A 20,806-nucleotide genomic window follows, 5' to 3' on the forward strand; every position below is an offset into this window, starting at 1 on the left:
AATAAAGTAATGGAGATTGATATGATAAGAATAGACCCAGGGGCCATAGGTTTCACTAGTGGCTTCTCTCAAGAGCATAAGTATTCTACGGTGGGTGAACAAATTACTGTTGAGAAATTGATAGAGAAGCGAATAATTATGAGATTATCTAGATATGATCATGTATATAGGCATCACGTCCAAGACAAGTAGATCGAAACGATTCTGCATCTACTACTATTACTCCACTCATCGACCGCTATCCAGCATGCATCTAGAGTATTAAGTAAAATAGAGTAACGCTTTAAGCAAGGTAACATGATGTAGAGGGATAAATTCATGCAATATGATAAAAAACCCATCTTGTTATCCTCGATGGCAACAATACAATATGTGCCTTGCAACTCTTTCTGTCACTGAGTAAGGACACCGCAAGATTGAACCCAAAGCTAAACACTTCTCCCATTGCAAGAACTACCAATCTAGTTGGCCAAACCAAACGGATAATTCGAAGAGACTTGTAAAGATAACTCAATCATACATAACAGAATTCAGAGAAGAATCAAATATTGTTCATAGATAAGCTGGATCATAAACCCAAAATTCATCGGTCTCAACAAACACACCGCAAAAAGAAGATTACATTGAATAGATCTCCACAAGAGAGGGGGAGAACAATGTATTGAGATCCAAAAAGAGAGAAGAAGCCATCTAGCTAATAACTATGGACCCGAAGGTCTGAAGTAAACTACTCACACTTCATCGGAGAGGCTATGGTGTTGATGTAGAAGCCCTCCATGGTAGATGCCCTCTCCGGTGGAGCTCCGGAACAGGCCCCAATATGGGATCTCGTGGATACAGAAGGTTGCGGCGGTGGAATTAGGTTTTTGGCTCCGTATATGATCTGACGGGGGTACGTAGGTATATATAGGAGGAAGGAGTACGTAGGTGGAGCAATAGGGGGCCCACAAGGCAGGGGGGCGCGCCCAGGGGGGCGCCTTCCACCCTCGTGACCGCCTCTGGCACTTCTTGGAGTAGGGTCCAAGTCTCCTGGATCACGTTCGGTGAGAAAATCACGTTCCCGAAGGTCTTATTCCGTTTGGGCTCCGTTTGATATTCTGTTTCTTCGAAATACTGAAGGCAAAAAACAGCAATTCTGGACTGGGCCTCCGGTTAATAGGTTAGTCCCAAAAATAATATGAAAGTGGAAAATAAAGCCCAATATAGTCCAAAACAGTAGACAAAGTAGCATGGAGTAATCAAAAATTATAGATACGTTGGAGACGTATCACTTCTCCGTCGACTGCTGGGGCCTGCAGCCTAGTGGGCCCCGCCGACTGGTCTGGTACGGAGCCGACAGGCCGCCTCCGCCTCTGGCGGGTCTGGTTGGTGGCTGAGCACTGTAGCCGCGATGCTAATGACGCATGCTTGGTCAGGGAAGGCATGGCTACAGTCCCGCCGCCTGGTGGTAGATCACTATAGCCTCTCCCTGTCTAGTCTGGTTAATGGCGCACAGGCATCGAGGAAGGATCCGGCTGACCGCTAGGAGCCGGATCCACATGGATCCGGCTGGCCAGGCTTGGCCGCCCTCCGGGGTCCTTGCTGCCTGGTAGGGCCCGCCTCGGCAAGTCGTACCGACAGGCCATCATGGGAGTAGGCCCCGCCTAACAGGGGTGACGTCAAGGGTAGAGTGGCAACAGTGTCGCATCGTGTGGAGATCTATGCCTGTACGAAGTACTATGGCCATGACGAGCCCAGGATTCGGGGGTGATGGGCTTCACTGTAGCCTCACCCTGTCTTGTCCTCTTATGAGTGGTGCAGACTCTGAGGGCATCGGGGGCCGCCTGCTAGGAGTCGGCCTCTCCGGAGGCTATCTGCTAGGAGTCGGCTCACCTTGGTGTCGTCTGCTGGTGCTTGGCCGTCTTCTGGCATCCGGCCGTTGAACGAGCCAGCCACCAGAAGGCGGCACTTAATTTTGTAGTCACGTGGGACATAGCCGGCCCAAAGTCTTGAAAGGTTTAGGGACTCGGGTTAGGCTACCCGTGGCCCATTACTCTGACAGTAGTCCCCGAAGCTGGTGAGGCGTCGTGGCTGATAGGCCGAGAAGCCTCAACAGTTTCCTTCTTCGCCGAGTATTGGCCGAATGCTCGGTCCGCCTCCTGGCACGCCGACTGCCAGGAGCCGATTTGACCAGACGGGCTTGCTTGACGATTTCGAAACGCAAAGGCAGGAACCAGGTGGCGTGCTTGCTAAGCTTCTGGGCTTGCCGCTCGCCGCAAGCACGCCACGCGGCGCTCGTCAGCCCGGCCAGCCTGCCAACCCACGCTCTTGATGGGACGTGACAGCTGGCCGGGGCTGCCACCACCGGGCATCAGCGCGCGGGCAGATCCGCTGCGGCCGAGGCGGGCGGTTGCGATTCCCAGGGGAGTTACTGCGTAGTAACTCTGTGTAGTAATCGTGGGATCGTGGGGTCGTGGGAGCAGTTAATCCCACGATCCCACGTCCCACCCCCTCAGCTTCGTAGCCCGAGGGCTATAAGTAGGGGGAGGAAGGGGAGCGGCGGAGCACGCGCTCCCTCCTCCCTATTCTTTCCTTGCTGTTGCTGCGTCTTCGTGCCCCCCGTAGCGCCGCCGCAGCTCGCCGTCGTCGAGCTTCTTCGCCCCAAGCTTCCCGCGTAGCCCCGCTCGGACTCCATGGCGCGCGAGAAGAGAGGGGACTAGGACAGCTCGGTGGTGATCGAGGACCACCTCGCCTTCCTCCGGGCCACGCATCGAATGCCCAACACGGCCTTCGTCAAGGTGCGGGTGTTGGAAATATGCCCTAGAGGCAATAATAAATTGATTATTATTATATTTCCTTGTTCATGATAATCGTTTATTATCCATGCTAGAATTGTATTGATAGGAAACTCAGATACATGTGTGGATACATAGACAACACCATGTCCCTAGTAAGCCTCTAGTTGACTAGCTCGTTAATCAATAGATGGTTACGGTTTCCTGACCATGGACATTGGATGTCGTTGATAACGGGATCACATCATTAGGAGAATGATGTGATGGACAAGACCCAATCCTAAGCCTAGCACAAGATCATGTAGTTCGTATGCTAAAGCTTTTCTAATGTCAAGTATCATTTCCTTAGACCATGAGATTGTGCAACTCCCGGATACCGTAGGAGTGCTTTGGGTGTGCCAAACATCACAACGTAACTGGGTGGCTATAAAGGTACACTACGGGTATCTCTGAAAGTGTCTGTTGGGTTGGCACAAATCGAGATTGGGATTTGTCACTCCGTGTAAACGGAGAGGTATCTCTGGGCCCACTCGGTAGGACATCATCATAATGTGCACAATGTGACCAAGGGGTTGATCACGGGATGATGTGTTACGGAACGAGTAAAGAGACTTGCCGGTAACGAGATTGAACAAGGTATCGGTATACCGACGATCGAATCTCGGGCAAGTAAAATACCGCTAGACAAAGGGAATTGTATACGGGATCGATTGAGTCCTTGACATCGTGGTTCATCCGATGAGATCATCGTGGAACATGTGGGAGCCAACATGGGTATCCAGATCCCGCTGTTGGTTATTGGCCGGAGAACGTCTCGGTCATGTCTGCATGTCTCCCGAACCCGTAGGGTCTACACACTTAAGGTTCGATGACGCTAGGGTTATAAAGGAAGTTTGTATGTGGTTACCGAATGTTGTTCGGAGTCCCGGATGAGATCCCGGACGTCACGAGGAGTTCCGGAATGGTCCGGAGGTAAAGATTTATATATAGGAAGTCCTGTTTCGGCCATCGGGACAAGTTTCGGGGTCATCGGTATTGTACCGGGACCACCGGAAGGGTCCCGGGGGCCCACCGGGTGGGGCCACCTGCCCCGGGGGGCCACATGGGCTGTAGGGGGTGCGCCTTGGCCTACATGGGCCAAGGGCACCAGCCCCAAGAGGCCCATGCGCCTAGGGAACCCTAGAGGGAAGAGTCCTCAAGGGGGAAGGCACCTCCGAGGTGCCTTGGGGAGGATGGACTCCTCCCCCCCTCTTAGCCGCACCCCTTCCTTGGAGGAAGGGGCAAGGCTGCGCCTCCCCCCTCTCCCCTGCCCCTATATATAGTGGAGGGGGGGGAGGGCATCCATACCTGAGCCCTTGGCGCCTCCCTCCCTCCCGTGACACCTCCTCCTCTCCCGTAGGTGCTTGGCGAAGCCCTGCAGGATTGCCACGCTCCTCCATCACCACCACGCCGTTGTGCTGCTGCTGGATGGAGTCTTCCTCAACCTCTCCCTCTCTCCTTGCTGGATCAAGGCGTGGGAGACATCGTCGAGCTGTACGTGTGTTGAACGCGGAGGTGCCGTCCGTTCGGCACTAGGATCATCGGTGATCTGAATCACGACGAGTACGACTCCATCAACCCCGTTCACTTGAACGCTTCCACTTAGCGATCTACAAGGGTATGTAGATGCACTCTCCTTCCCCTCGTTGCTAGTCTCTCCATAGATAGATCTTGGTGACACGTAGGAAAATTTTGAATTTCTGCTACGTTCCCCAACAGTGGCATCATGAGCTAGGTCTATTGCGTAGATTCTTTGCACGAGTAGAACACAAAGTAGTTGTGGGCGTCGATATTGTTCAATATGCTTGCCGTTACTAGTCTTATCTTGATTCGGCGGCATCGTGGGATGAAGCGGCCCGGACCAACCTTACACGTACGCTTACGTGAGACCGGTTCCACCGACAAACATGCACTAGTTGCATAAGGTGGCTGGCGGGTGTCTGTCTCTCCCACTTTAGTCGGATCGGATTCGATGAAAAGGGTCCTTATGAAGGGTAAATAGCAATTGGCATATTACGTTGTGGTTCATGCGTAGGTAAGAAATGTTCTTGCTAGAAACCCATAGCAGCCACGTAAAACATGCAAACAACAATTAGAGGACGTCTAACTTGTTTTTGCAGGGTATGCTATGTGATGTGATATGGCCAAAAAGGATGTGATGAATGATATATGTGATGTATGAGATTGATCATGTTCTCGTAATAGGAATCACGACTTGCATGTCGATGAGTATGACAACCGGCAGGAGCCATAGGAGTTGTCTTTATTTATTTGTGACCTGCGTGTCAACTTAAACGTCATGTAATTACTTTACTTTATTGCTAACCGTTAGCCATAGTAGTAGAAGTAATAGTTGGCGAGGCAACTTCATGAAGACACGATGATGGAGATCATGATGATGGAGATCATGGTGTCATGCCGGTGACGATGATGATCATGGAGCCCCGAAGATGGAGATCAAAAGGAGCAAAGTGATGATGGCCATATCATGTCACTATTTGATTGCATGTGATGTTTATCATGTTTATACATCTTATTTGCTTAGAACGACGGTAGTAAATAAGATGATCCCTTACAACAATTTCAAGAAGTGTTCTCCCCTAACTGTGCACCGTTGCGACAGTTCGTGTTTCGAAGCACCACGTGATGATCGGGTGTTAGATTCTAACGTTCACATACAACGGGTGTAAGACAGATTTACACACGCGAAACACTTAGGGTTAACTTGACGAGCCTAGCATGTACAGACATGGCCTCGGAACACGGAGACCGAAAGGTCGAACATGAGTCGTACAGAAGATACGATCAACATGAAGATGTTCACCGATGATGACTAGTCCGTCTCACGTGATGATCGGACACGGCCTAGTTTGACTCGGATCATGTAATCACTTAGATGACTAGAGGGATGTCTATCTGAGTGGGAGTTCATAAGATGAACTTAATTATCCTGAACATAGTCAAAAGGTTTTTGCAAATTATGTCGTTCTACTGTTTAGATATGTTCCTAGAGAAAAATTAGTTGAAAGTTGATAGTAGCAATTATGCGGACTAGGTCCGTAAACTGAGGATTGTCCTCATTGCTTCATAGAAGGCTTATGTCCTTAATGCATCGCTCAGTGTGCTGAACCTCGAACGTTGTCTGTGGTTGTTGCGAACATCTGACATACACGTTTTGATAACTACGTGATAGTTCAGTTAAACGGTTTAGAGTTGAGGCACCAAAGACGTTTTTGAAACATCGCGAAACATATAAGATGTTTTGAGGGCTGAAATTGGGATTTCAGGCTCGTGCCCATGTCAAGAGGTATAAGACCTCCGATGACTTTCTTAACCTGCAAACTAAGGAGAAAAGCTCAATTGTTGAGCTTGTGCTCAGATTGTCTGAGTACAACAATCATTTGAATCGAGTGGGAGTTGATCTTCCAGATAAGACAGTGATGGTTCTCCAAAGTCATTGCCACCAAGCTGTTAGAGCTTCGTGATGAACTATAACATATCAGGGATAGATATGATGATCCTTGAGGTATTCGCGATGTTTGACACCGCGAAAGTAGAAATCAAGAAGGAGCATCAATTGTTGATGGTTGGTGAAACCACTAGTTTCAAGAAGGGCAAGGGCAAGAAGGGATACTTCATGAAACGGCAAATCAGCTGCTGCTCTAGTGAAGAAACCCAATGTAAAACCCAAACCCGAGACTAAGTGCTTCTGTAATAAGGGGAACAACCACTAGAGCAGAATTACCCTAGATACTTGGTAGATGAGAAGGCTGGCAAGGTCGATAGAAGTATATTGGATATACATTATGTTAATGTGTACTTTACTAGTACTCCTAGTAGCACCAGGGTATTAGATACCGGTTCGGTTGCTAAGTGTTAGTAACTCGAAATAAAAGCTACGGAATAAAACGGAGACTAGCTAAAGGTGAGCTGACGATATGTGTTGGAAGTTTTTCCAAGCTTGATATGATCAAGCATCGCACGCTCCCTCTACCAAAGAGATTGGTGTTAAACCTAAATAATTGTTATTTGGTGTTTGCGTTGAGCATAGACATGATTGGATTACGTCTATCGCAATACGGTTATTCATTTAAGGAGAATAATGGTTACTCTGTTTATTTGAATAATACCTTCAATGGTCTTACACCTAAAATGAATGGTTTATTAAATCTCGATCGTAGTGATACACATGTTCATGCCAAAAGATAGTAATGATAGTACCACCTACTTGTGGCACTGCCACGTAAGTCATATCGGTATAAAACGCATGAAGAAGCTCCATATTGATGGATCTTTGGGCTCACTCGTTTTTGAAAAGTTTGAGACATGCGAACCATGTCTATTGGTGTATATGCATGAAGAACTCCATGCAAATGGACCGTTTTGACTCACTTGATTTTGAATCACTTGGGACATGCAAATCATACCACACGGGCAAGATGACTGAAAAGCCTCGTTTTCAGTAAGATGGAACAAGATAGCAACTTGTTGGAAGTAATACATTTTGATGTGTACAGTCCAATGAGTGCTGAGGCATGTAGTGGATATTGTTATGTTCTTACTTCACAGATAATTTGAGTGGATGTTGAGTACATTTACTTGATGAATCATGAGTCTGAATTATTGAAAGGTTCAAGTAATTTCAGGGTGAAGTTGAAAGATCGTCGTGACAAGAGGATAAAATATCTATGATATGATCATAGAGATGAATATCTGAATTACGAGTTTGGCACAGAATTAAGACATTGTGGAAATTGTTTCACAACTGATACAGCCTGGAACACCATAGTGTGATGGTGTGTCCGAACATCATAACTGCACCCTATTGGATATGATGCATACCATGATGTCTCTTATCGAAGTACCACTATAGTTTATGGGTTAGGCATTAGAGACAACAACATTCACTTTAAATAGGGCACCACATAATTTCGTTGAGACGACACCGTATGAACTATGGTTTGGAGAAACCTAAGTTGCCGTTTCTTGAAAGTTTGGGGCTGCGACGCTTATGTGAAAAGGTTTCAGGTTGATAAGCTCGAACCCAAAGCAGATAAAATGCATCTTCATAGGACACCCAAAAACAGTTGGGTATACCTCCTAATTCAGATCCGAAAGCAATAGGGATTGTTTCTTGAATCGGGTCCTTTTTCGAGGAAAGGTTTCTCTCGAAAGAATTGAGTGGGAGGATGGTGGAGACTTGATGAGGTTATTGAACCGTCACTTCAACAAGTGTGTAGCAGGGCACAGGAAGTTGTTCCTGTGGCACGTACACCAACTGAAGTGGAAGCTTATGATAGTGATCATGAAACTTCGGATCGAGTCACTACCAAACCTCGTGGGATGACAAGGATGCGTACTACTTCAGAGTGGTACGTAATCCTGTCTTGGAAGTCATGTTGCTAGACAACAATGAACCTACGAGCTATGGAGAAGCGATGGTGGGCCCGGATTCTGATAAATGGCTCAAGGCCATAAAACCCGAGAGAGGATCCATGTATGAAAACAAAGTGTAGACTTTGGAAGAACTACTTGATGGTCGTAAGGCTGTTAGGTACATATGGATTTTGAAAGGAAGACAGACAATGATGGTAAGTGTCACCATTGAGAAAGCTCGACTTGTCGTTAAGATGTTTTTCGACAAGTTCAAGGAGCTGACTACGATGAGACTTTCTCACTCGTAGCGATGCTAAGAGTCTGTTGGAATTATATTAGCAATTACTGCATTATTTATGAAATCTTGCAGATAGGATGTCAAGACATTGTTTCCTCGACGATTCTTGAGGAAAGGTTGTATGTGATACAACCGGAAGGTTTTGTCTATCCTGAAATATGCTAATAAGTATGCAAAGCTCCAGCAATCCTTCTGAGGACTGGAGTGAGCATCTCGGAGTTGGAATGTATGCTTTGATGATGATCAAAGATTTTGGGTGTATACAAAGTTTATGAGAAACTTGTATTTCCAAAGAAGTGAGTGGGAGCACTATAGAATTTCTGATGAGTATATGTTGTTGACATATTAATGATCAGAAATGACGTAGAATTTCTGGAAAGCATATAGGGTTATTTGGAAAGTGTTTTCAATGGAAAACCTGGATTAAGCTACTTGAACATTGAGCATCAAGATCTATAAGGATAGATCAAAACGCTTAATAGTACTTTCAAATGAGCACATACCTTGACATGATCTTGAAGGTGTTCAAGATGGATCAGTCAAAGAAGGAGTTCTTGCCTGAGTTGTAAGGTATGAAGTTAAGACTTAAAGCTCGACCATGGCAGAATATAGAGAAAGGACTAAGGTCGTCCCCTATGCATAAGACGTAGGCTCTACAGTATGCTATGCTGTGTACCGCACCTGAAGTGTGCCTTGCCATGAGTCAGTCAAGGGGTACAAGAGTGATCCAAGAATGGATCACGGGACAGCGGTCAAAGTTATCCTTAGTAACTAGTGGACTAAGGAATTTTCTCGATTATGGAGGTGGTAAAGGGGTTCGTCGTAAAGGGTTACGTCGATGCAGGCTTAACACCTATCCGGATAGCTCTGAGTAGAGATACCGGATACGTATAATGGAGCAACAATTTAGAATAGCTCCAAGTAGAACAGTTATTTGGAATAGCTCCAAATAGAACGTGGTAGCTGCATCTAGGAGATGACATAGAGATTTGTAAAGCACACACGGATCTGAAAGGTTCAGACCCGTTGACTATAACCTCTCTCACAAGCATAACATGATCAAACCCAAAACTCATCGAGTGTTAATCACATGGTAAATGTGAACTAGATTATTGACTCTAGTAAACTCTTTGGGTGTTAGTCACATGGGGATGTGACCTTGAGTGTTAATCACATATCGATGTGAACTAGATTATTGACTCTAGTGCAAGTGGGAGACTGTTGGAAATATGCCCTAGAGGCAATAATAAATTGATTATTATTATATTTCCTTGTTCATGATAATCATTTATTATCCATGCTAGAATTGTATTGATAGGAAACTCAGATACATGTGTGGATACATAGACAACACCATGTCCCTAGTAAGCCTCTAGTTGACTAGCTCGTTAATCAATAGATGGTTACGGTTTCCTGACCATGGACATTGGATGTCGTTGATAACGGGATCACATCATTAGGAGAATGATGTGATGGACAAGACCCAATCCTAAGCCTAGCACAAGATCATGTAGTTCATATGCTAAAGCTTTTCTAATGTCAAGTATCATTTCCTTAGACCATGAGATTGTGCAACTCCCGGATACCATAGGAGTGCTTTGGGTGTGCCAAACGTCACAACGTAACTAGGTGGCTATAAAGGTACACTACGGGTATCTCTGAAAGTGTCTGTTGGGTTGGCACGAATCGAGATTGGGATTTGTCACTCCGTGTAAACGGAGAGGTATCTCTGGGCCCACTCGGTAGGACATCATCATAATGTGCACAATGTGACCAAGGGGTTGATCACGGGATGATGTGTTATGGAACGAGTAAAGAGACTTGCCGGTAACGAGATTGAACAAGGTATCGGTATACCGACGATCGAATCTCGGGCAAGTAAAATACCGCTAGACAAAGGGAATTATATACGGGATCGATTGAGTCCTTGACATCGTGGTTCATCCGATGAGATCATCGTGGAACATGTGGGAGCCAACATGGGTATCCAGATCCCGCTGTTGGTTATTGACCGGAGAACGTCTCGGTCATGTCTGCATGTCTCCCGAACCCGTAGGGTCTACACACTTAAGGTTCGATGACGCTAGGGTTATAAAGGAAGTTTGTATGTGGTTACCGAATGTTGTTCGGAGTCCCGGATGAGATCCCGGACGTCACGAGGAGTTCCGGAATGGTCCGGAGGTAAAGATTTATATATAGGAAGTCCTGTTTCGGCCATCAGGACAAGTTTCGGGGTCATCGGTATTGTACCGGGACCACCGGAAGGGTCCCGGGGGCCCACCGGGTGGGGCCACCTGCCCCGGGGGGCCACATGGGCTGTAGGGGGTGCGCCTTGGCCTACATGGGCCAAGGGCACCAGCCCCTAGAGGCCCATGCGCCAAGATATAGGAAAAAGGGGAGAGTCCTAAAGGGGGAAGGCACCTCCGAGGTGCCTTGGGGAGGATGGACTCCTCCCCCCTCTTAGCCGCACCCCTTTCTTGGAGGAAGGGGCAAGGCTGCGCCTCCCCCCTCTCCCCTGCCCCTATATATAGTGGAGGGGAGGGAGGGCATCCATACCTGAGCCCTTGGCGCCTCCCTCCCTCCCGTGACACCTCCTCCTCTCCCGTAGGTGCTTGGCGAAGCCCTGCAGGATTGCCACGCTCCTCCATCACCACCACGCCATTGTGCTGCTGCTGGATGGAGTCTTCCTCAACCTCTCCCTCTCTCCTTGCTGGATCAAGGCGTGGGAGACATCGTCGAGCTGTACGTGTGTTGAACGCGGAGGTGCTGTCCGTTCGGCACTAGATCATCGGTGATTTGAATCACGACGAGTACGACTCCATCAACCCCGTTCACTTGAACGCTTCCGCTTAGCAATCTACAAGGGTATGTAGATGCACTCTCCTTCCCCTCGTTGCTAGTCTCTCCATAGATAGATCTTGGTGACACGTAGGAAAATTTTGAATTTCTGCTACGTTCCCCAACAGCGGGTGCCGCCGCGGGAGGAGATCTCGCCGGTGCTGCAGGAGAACGAGCGGGACATCTTCCGCTCGCATTTCCTCCGCGGCTTCGGCCTGCCGGCAAGCGGATTCTTCCGCTCCTTCATGGAGTTCTACCAACTCCAGCCACATCATCTGACGCCCAACACCGTGACGCTGCTATCCGCCTTTGTCACGGCGTGCGAGAGCTACCTCGGCATCCTCCCCACCATCGAGCTGTGGGGAGCTTTCTTCTACACCAAACTGGGCACCTCCGCCAAGGAGAAGGTGGCCCAGTGTGGTGCTTTTCTAGCTGTGCGCCGGCCGTCGGTGAAGAATGCCTTCCCCGTCATCAAGCTATCACAGTCGGTGAAACGGTGGCAGCAATCCTACTTCTATGTGGAGAACATCGATCCTGCAGTCGACTTCATCAACTTGCCGCCTTATGAGGCCGCCCCCCCGGCCGAGCCTCGGCCCAACTGGGGCTACAAGCCGAAGCCCGTGTCGGCCGACACGGCCGCCGCCATCAACCGGCTCCGAGTGCTGACGGAGGAGGAAGGTCTCGTGGCGTCCGACTTGCTAATCGCCTTCGTCGAGCGCCGGGTTCTCCCGCTCCAAGGCCAGCCTCATCTGAGCTGTTGGATGAGCGGGCACCGCGACCCGAGCCGGATGTACACGAGGGACATGCCGACTGCCGAGGTGGCCCGGATGGTGAACGAGATCACCGACCTCAAGGTGTCGGAGAAGTCCTGGCGGTTCGGCAAGCGGTCATACTCCCATGACAACCCGCCGCCTGCTGTAAGTCTCTTAGCTTTTCCTTTTTAGTACTTGCCTTGGTCTTGGTTTTGGTCTTGAGTGGTCATTCTTTGGGATGTAGATCTACATGTCTCCGGCGACGGCCGCCATCGTGGGGCCGGGTGGAAACTACCAGCCGAACCGGGAGGTGAGCGATGTGGACGACCCCGACTTGGGGGCAGCCGCCTTGGAGGACGACGCCGTAGGCGGCGGTGATGGAGCAGGCGGCTCCGAAGAAGGGGGCGGCGTCGAGACTTGGCCTGACGACGACAAGGAGGAAGACGAACCGGGCCCCGCACGGGGCGTTGTCAACGCGGGTGCGGGCCCCTCCACCAAGCCGTCTGCTCGAGGCGGCAAGTGTAAGCGAAACCAGGGCGCCGCCCTGTTCGGCAGCGCGCCGAAGAAACCCAAGAACCTGGCCGCCACGACCAGGCGGAAGGAGGCCGCAGCGAAGGTGGCCAAGTTCCAGAAGCTCCCGAAGGCGCCACCCATGGTCTCGGCGTAAGTATTTTCCCTTGTGCTTTCACTCGTGCTTTCCCTTGCTGATCCGGCCTGAAATTTCTTTGCTTTACTTTCTTGGCTCAGGGCCCCGCTCTCCCTCGACAAGTTGACCGCCGCCTCTGTTATTAGGTCGGTGGAGACCTCAACCACCATCCGGTGAATCGATCCGGCCACCAACTTCTAGGAGGCGCAGGAGCAAAACGCGCAGGAGGTGCGTGAGCAGTAGGAAGCCACCCGCCTGGAAAAGGCGGAGGCCGCTGCACTGAAGAAACTGGCAAAGGCAGAGGCTGATGTCGCGGCAAAGGAGCGGCTCACAGAGGCCGCGTGCCGCCAGGGGCCGCTACTCGTCGCTCCTTCGAACTCCGCGCCGCCTATGCCAGAGTTCGTGGCGTCGACTGGGGGAGCCGGTGACGAGCACCCGACCATGGAGAGGGAGGGTGGCGATGTCGCCATGCCGGACGTGGTCGTGCCTCCGCCACCGCCATCTGGTGGGGCACGAGACAAGCAGCCGGCCGCCCCTCCGGCACCACCAGCCGAGAACGAGGTGGTGACGGGCCCGACTCCTGAGGCCCATACACGCGTGCGCCGTCGCCTTGTGAAGGCGGTCTCAGCACCACGACCGCTGGAAACCGGCGCCGTGAGCTCGTTGGTCCTACACACCGAGGCAACCAGCGCCGCCCCCTCCGGCTAGGTGCGTGGAGGCGGGACGGGGGCCTTGAACCAGGCGGCCCTTAATGTCCAGGCCAAGCTCCGAGCCGAAGCTGACGCTCTCAAGTGGTGCAACAAGGCGTTCCTGGACTCGCGAGTGGCCATCTGGGTGCGTTTCTCGCTTCTTTGTCTTCGGTCCTTTTATTTCTCGGTGGGGGCATGCTAGCGCACCCACTGGATGTAGTCCCCAAGTTTTGGGCCGGCTGCTGAGCAGGCGGCTCGGAACTTTAATTTGCAAGCTCCGAGTATTAACTTCGTCTGATATTTCTATTGCAGGATTATCATAACCTTCGTGCGACCACCTTCAACTCCGGCGTCCGGGATCTGGAGACGTAGACCGCCAACTTGTCAGAGAGCCGGAGTAAGTTTTTGCTTTCTTTCTCTGCGGGGGTGCACTGGCGCACCCACGGGCTGAAGTCGCCGAGATTCAGGCCGACTGCTGAGCAGTCGGGCCGGATCTCCCCGGCAACTGCATTCCTTCCTTGTTGACAGTTGACGTCTTTTTATTCTTCTCCTTTGTAGAGGCCAACGCCGCCTTGCAACAGCAGCTGGGAAAAGCTAACACCGCGCTGCGCGCCAAGGAGGCAAAGTGCAGCAAGCTGGTCGAGGAGCGTGACCGGCTGGCCAAGCAACTGGCGGAGCAGGCGGAGCTTCTCCAGACGGCTCAGAAGGAGGTGGAGGCGAAAGAGACCCACCTCCTCGCTGAGTTTGAGACCAAACGCTTCGCCTGGGCCGACAGGGAGGCGCTGCTGACTGTCGGCTTTGGTAATATTGAGGACATGGTTGACGGTAAGATTTTTCTTTTTTCTTTCTTTGAGCTGCCGGCCTCTGTTCGGGCTGACTGTTGTCTTCTAACCTTTGGCTTCCTTGTTCTCCGCCCAAGCAGACTTCTTCCCAGGCCACTCCGTTGCCGCGAACCAGACCATTGAGGCTTATCGTGAGGAGCGGAGGGCGAAAGGCGCGCAGATCGCTGTCGATGCTCCCCGGACCCTTAGCGAGTAGCTTCTCAGCATCCAGCCCGCCTTCGGCCGGCTCATCGGATGTTGCGCCGTCTTCAATGTGTTGGAGCCGAGGCGATCTCCGCCCTCTAGCCAAGCATGCCGGCTCTGTGTACTCCCAGTCGGACTGCCGACTAGCTGGAGGTGGCGGTCGGTCGCCTGGAGGCCTGGAAGGGTTCCTCGGCCCGGGCTAGAGCACGCCGAGCTCTGGAGTTTGTCAAGGCATGGTACCCTGGGCTAGATCTAGCCCAGTTGACCATGTTTCGGTTGGAGGCGCAGGAGGAGCTGGTGGCGGTGGAGGATGATCTTGTCAAGCGGGCGGCGGCGACCACCGACTACACCAACACTAGCGTCTTCATCCTGGAGCTGGTTGATAACAGCGCCGAGGCGCCACTGGAGTGGTTTCGGCTGAACCTGGAGGACGCCGTGGACTCGGCTGAAGTGATCGACTCCAGCGACGAGGGAGAGGACGAGGAGGACGAGGAAAGTGAAGAAGACGTGCCAGAGGTCGGAGCGGACAAACAGCCTCAGCTCGACCATGCCTCGAGCAATGATCCACGCTCAAGTGCGCTGACTGCTGCTGGAGGCGACCAAGCGGAGACCGACAAGCCGTCCACTCCACCAACCGGCGCTACCGACTACGCCGTCCAGCCGGACCCCTCTGTTGCTCCCTAGATCGTCGTCTTTATTTTTCCTGCTTATCGGCCTCGACAAACTTGTTAAATTTGCACAATTCCACCCGCGGAGTGTATTTCAAACTCTGTTGAATGCTGGCCAATGGGCCTTTTGATATGTAAATATTCTTCGACACAAATTGTGCTTTATTTGCCGAGTTCTGACTTTTCTTGCATTCTGCTCCTTGCTTTTTTCTTTTGCCTCCCTTCCATTGCTACCTTCTTGCCAGCCAAACAGCCGCTCTGCAGACTGCGGCTGGGTCAAATACTTAGCTACTTTTGGGAGGGCAAGTATTTAGCCGATTGGAGCATTGGCACGATAAGTAGAAGCCGGCCGGCTGGCTGCTCAGCAGCCGGTCGAAGAGGTAGGATGCCGGCCTAGACTATGTGCACTTTTTTCCTTAGCCATTTTCCGTGTGGGCACCGTTTGGGCAACCCTTGCCCATCGGTTAGTCACTCTGCGAGCTGCGGCTTCTGGCAGGAGAAGTTTTAGGTGCTGACACACTACTTGTCCGAGTGTAGGAAGTGACACATAGTAGAAGGCGGCGAGCCCCCGGGCCGACTAGTCGAACCCGGTGCCAGGCGGAATAATGAAATAACACATTTATAGGCATAATACTTATCATTTAAAACAAAACAGAGGCTAGCCAACTCACCTTCAGAAGGCTTCCCCGATTGGGGCCTCGTTGGCCATCCGATCTGCTCCTCCAACTCAGTTGCACCGTTAGATCTTTACTTGCGGTTAAATCATTTTTCACCTCGCAGTCATTTTACTGCCCAATGACAAGTGGCCTCGTCTCACGCTTGCAGTGGCTAGGTCAGCAGCGGGTCATTTTCGGCCTGGTGAGCCTTTCCTCGCGCGCCCCGTGTCCCGTGGCTTGCCTGGGGCTGGAGCGAGGAGCCCATTGGGCACGACCGCACCAACCCTAGCTCCCGATCCACAGCCATGCACTCCTCCCTCCTCCCTCTCACAGCCGCCACACCCCATTCCTCTCTTCCTCCTCCCTACTCCTTAACGGATCCCTTCCACCGCCACACCCACTCGTCTCCTCCTCTCTCTTCTAGCTAACTCCTCCTTCCTGATCTCTGCGTCAGCCGCAGCGCGAGAGGAGCAGCGGCAGCGGAGATGCTCCGATGGCGGCGTCGAGTTGTGAAGCGGCGGTGCCTGGGCGCGAGTCGACAGAAGCCGGAGCGGCTACTCCGGGCCCCGATCTGGGGGGTTCGGTTCCAGGGCGCCGACAGCTTCTTTGTCTATGACGCGGGGCCGTGCCGCCGGGGGAAGCCTTGGATCCATGCAGGGGGGCTCCCCGGGGGGCGCAGAGGAGGGGGTTGGACGAGCGGGTGAGGATGCGTGAGGCCAGAAGGAGTTTGGGGTTGCCAGAGAAGCATGGGCCGCACGGGGGCTGGTCATCGCCAGAGCAGAGGGGAGGAGGTCGATGCAGGGGACGCCATGGATGGTCGGGGCGCTGGCTCCTCCTTTCCCCATGCCACGGCTGCCCAGATCCGGCGATCCCCTCCTACTCCGGCATCCAGGTTGGTTGACTCGATCTCTCAATCACCCCATCGCCGCGCTGCACACCATCGTCAAGGACCAAGCCGCCGCCGCCAGTGTCCTCCTCCCCGGTGGCCGCGGGTGCCCTGCCCACCAAGCTACCCATTCTTATCTTTCTGGAGGCAATCTGGTAGTGCTGAGCGCACGGTGATGCTGTCACGGTATCCCCCTCCCCGGTGCTCTTAGATCCAGCAGTAACTCAACACAGGAAAGCCGATTGCGCTCGATCTGCTCGCCTCCTTCGCCTCGCAGGCTCAGCAAGCAGCAACAACGTTAGCTCTGTTTCTCCCACTCCCCTCCCCCTCTCCCTCCTATAGATTTCTCTCTAATGGCAACTCCTATGGGTTCGGTGTATCATAGCATTTTTTCTTTCTTCCAGCTGAAGCCTGCTCTCATTATGCCTGCCGCCTCTCTATGAGATCAGTAGGTTTGATCGCCTTGTCTGCAATTTGACTGATTCCAGTTAGTATTCTTGTTCTTTATGGGAGATATGAGTTTGGATGTAGCTCACTGGCCAGGAGAACCTGCGATGCCAGCAGACCAATCTAGATCTGCACGTGTTGAATATGCAAACAGTTATGTAGTATGTGCAGTTTACTTGCTCTGTTTTTACGGGGATTTTGGAATTTTCCATACATGCATGACCTAGATCCGTTTTGTGATTTCCATTGTCTATTTACTGGTGACCCAAGTGTGTCTTATTTCCATCTTTCTTTGTCTTGATATAGCTGAAGGTCAACTGCTAGCCCATCCGTGCAATTCACTAATTTAATTATGCCTGCTTGCTCGAAGTCTATTTTATAGATGGCCGGCATATTATCGTGGGAGGTGTTTAACTGTTTTCTCTGGAATAAACTGAAAGCTGATTATTTTGAAAATGCATCATACCGCGCTGATTTATAATAAGATTGTTACCCATCATCAGTTTTTGGCATATGCTTTTGAGTTATATATCGCCATGCCAAGTTGCCAACTAACTGATACATGGTTATGGTTGAGGAACAATGTTGAGCAGTACAAGGTTACACCATCACAGTTCAAACACATCTTTTTTGGTTGATAGTTTTTGAGATAGCTTACTGCTTATGCCCAATGGGAGTTTAATTGGGCATCTTTAATATTCTAAGAATCACACCGGCGCAGCACGCTTAGGTTGTTTCCAGATCTCATGTTTGTCTAAGTCACCAAGTTAACCCACAAGAATTTGTTTACTTTCTTGGCTATTGTGGTTAAAGGCATCCTTTTATTCGAGCTATATATAGTTTTTGGACATGTTCCAGTTTGGTTATTTTTTTTTATGGATTTTGAATATGTTTCAATTTGATCACTTTTGAGACTCGGTTAGAACAGATATTTTTTGTTTCTTTACCATATAGTTCCTAATCAGAAAAGCCTCATCTGCAAGTTGAGGGCATTGGCATGAAGGTGTCGTGAGTTATCTGCAAGGGCATTGTTATGACGTGCTCCTCCATGTCTCCCGCGAGTTCTTGGTGTGGCGATCATGGCTCCAGAGAGCATAAAATGTATGCATTGGAGGTGGTAGCATTGCTAAAGATCTACATATTGTAGCAGTAGTTTTTACTGTGAAACATAAGCTCTTTTTACAGTGCAATTATTAAATTGTAGTAGTAGTTTTTCTTGCAGCTTGTAGTAGTAGTTTTTCTTGTCAAAATCGGTCCTTTCTCTGTACTTGTTGATCTTTTTAGTCTGAATTTTCCAGCCAATTCAGGATTTTTGTTTTGCAACATTATGGACGATGCATGTCTTTTATATTGGCTTGGATTGCAAGCTCTTCTTTACATTGGTGACACATATGACCTACAACGTTGAATCAGTTGTATTTTTGGTTGAATTTCAAATCAAAAGTCTTGAATTACAGTTTCAGTTCTTTCTACTTAGCTTGGCAATCAGTTAACTATCCAAGTACAACTTACTGAATGACATGTGTTGTCATGAATGAAAGCTGGTCCAGTCCAACTTGTCATTTTTTTATTGGGTCTAAAATTTGACTGAACCTGAACTGAAGTTTAGCTCAGCCTCATTTGACAAACAGATACACACACAACACAGAATATATATACGTTCTTGAATGATATACTATATATATACCTTCATCCACACTGTCTGATTACCAGTGCTTTTTGTTGTTGTCAGCGACATCATGGGTGCCGGTGGCAGAATGACGGAGGAGCGGGAGAAGCAGGAGCTGCTCGGACGCGCTAGCGCCAGTGAGATCTTCCAGCATGCGCCGACGGACAAGCCGGCATTCACGCTGGCCCAGATCAAGGAGGCAATCCCGCCTCACTGCTTCCAGTGCTCGTTGATCAAGTCCTTCTCCTATGTGGTCTATGACCTCGTCATCAGCGCGTCCCTCCTGTACGCCGCGTTGGTCTGGATCCCAGCACTCTTGAGCATGCAACAGCTGGGCGCCTGTCCGCTCTACTGGGTGCCTCATTTTGATTTTCTTACCTTGGTGGGTTTGTATTCAGAAAATTAATTTGCCTATTTTTTCTTTTTAATCTGTGTTGGGAGAAAGATGTTCCTCTTTGTTGAGAAAATGCTTATTGTATGGACCATACAAGGTTCTTTCTCCAAATGTTATTGTGCGGTGCAACTATGATCTGTTTTCCTTGTGCAGAGGGCTGCGACGAGGCAGACAGGTGGCGGGCGGCAACAATAGGGGTTGGCGGATGCTCCGTGACCAATAGCCTACTTAGTGGTATGCCTCCCTGTTCGTTTTTTGGTGTTTCCTCAAGATTGGTGTCGTGCAGTTCTGAGTTGTTTTGTGTGCGTGTGTGTTGTGTGATGCAGATGGGAAGGAGGATCCGACAAGTTAGCCCCCACAATTGTGTTGTTGGAGAACTTCTGCGAGCTCAGTAAAATAATGAATCTTCATCTCCGATGTTTTCTCTCGAAAATCGAGCGTGGATCGCAGGAGCAAGGAGCTGGTCGAGTGTAGTGAACAAGCAATCAACGCAGCACATTCGGAAGTTGTGAGAGCTGTGAATGGCACTGGTCTTGTCATACTAATGAGCAGGAGCACCGGCCACATTACTCTTCATGCCACTCTGAGCAGTCGGCTGCTGCTTGAGATTGATTTCCATGTTCAAGGGAAGGGAGACCGGATTGAGTTCCTGTATAATGCAAGAAGAAGGGGCATTGTCGTGGTTGTTGCTGAAGGTGTTGGTCAGGAGCTGATTACCGGGACTGATGACAAGAACGAAGAGCAAGATGAGTATGTCAACATGCTGTTCCTTAACGTTGGCCTTTTCTATAAAGTTCACATGCAACTCTCCTCCATGGTTAGAAAAAACTAATTTAAACGTTTTGTTTCTTTGATGGTTACTCATTTCTCTTACCATTGTTGTATCAAAACAATTGTATTTTCGCTGATGGCCGCTTGGGCTCATTTTCGAAGAGAATGAGATGTGGAATAAACTACTCTAAAATGGTTGGTTCCCTTCAAACAATTTATTAGCTAATTAATTTTGGCTGCTGTTGCACATGATACAATTGTGCTCTGTTGTTGCCATCTTGCACTTCATGTGAGCTTAAACAGACAATCAATTAAACTTTTACTAAGTTCTTACCGTATGTATTTGCTCAAACAGTTACTGAAAAATGCAAATATTTTTAGCAAGTACATGGTTTTAAATGGGACTTGGTGCCGTTTAGCGCAATGGGCAGTGTTATACAAATATAATTTTTTGGTGCAAGGTTATACATTTTTTTTCAAACTTGGATTTCACAATGTGAAAGACATTTACAAAAGAGTATGGTTTAATATATGGGCTTTCTACAACGAGTATTGAAGTCCTTGCAAAATGAAACTATTTTCATCGACAACATGGCTTTGGCGGGTCTCTGCGCCATATGGCTTTGGCGGGTCTCTGCGCCATTTGGCGCAACGGATGAGAAATTGCACCGGTCGGCGACTGAGGAAACGCCTTTGTCACCCAGATAAGGAACCGAGAAAGAAAGGAAGGGGATAGACAGTCTCCGCTGGATCCGCCCCCTGCCGCTTCATATTCAGCACCTCACGGGCCACAAACATCGCTTTACGTGGGCTGGGCTAAATAACATATGGGCTATCCTAATACCTCTTGATACCTATATCTCCATATATGCACAACA

The 20,806-nt window shown here is 49.9% G+C and overlaps 1 protein-coding gene across 3 annotated transcripts; it reads left to right on the forward strand.

Annotated features, from left to right (window-relative positions):
- Positions 1-15,985: 15,985 nt before the first annotated feature.
- Positions 15,986-20,121, forward strand: LOC119339422 (fatty acid desaturase DES2-like). Of its 3 annotated transcripts, XR_005164171.1 has the most exons (5): positions 15,986-16,944; positions 17,052-18,195; positions 18,827-19,145; positions 19,311-19,391; positions 19,484-20,121. XR_005164171.1 is itself a non-coding variant. In XM_037611489.1 (4 exons), exons 1-3 carry the CDS (start codon positions 18,174-18,176, stop codon positions 19,350-19,352), a joined length of 396 nt encoding a protein of 131 aa, XP_037467386.1. In that variant the 5' UTR covers positions 18,078-18,173; the 3' UTR covers positions 19,353-19,391; positions 19,484-20,121. The 3 variants fall into 3 exon arrangements, 1 of the variants encoding a protein (XP_037467386.1); XR_005164170.1 differs by having other exon boundaries at positions 15,997-18,195; XM_037611489.1 differs by lacking the exon at positions 15,986-16,944 and having other exon boundaries at positions 18,078-18,208.
- Positions 20,122-20,806: the final 685 nt, after the last annotated feature.

This window comes from Triticum dicoccoides, chromosome 7B (genome assembly GCF_002162155.2).
Source record: "Triticum dicoccoides isolate Atlit2015 ecotype Zavitan chromosome 7B, WEW_v2.0, whole genome shotgun sequence".
Lineage (NCBI taxonomy): Eukaryota > Viridiplantae > Streptophyta > Magnoliopsida > Poales > Poaceae > Triticum > Triticum dicoccoides.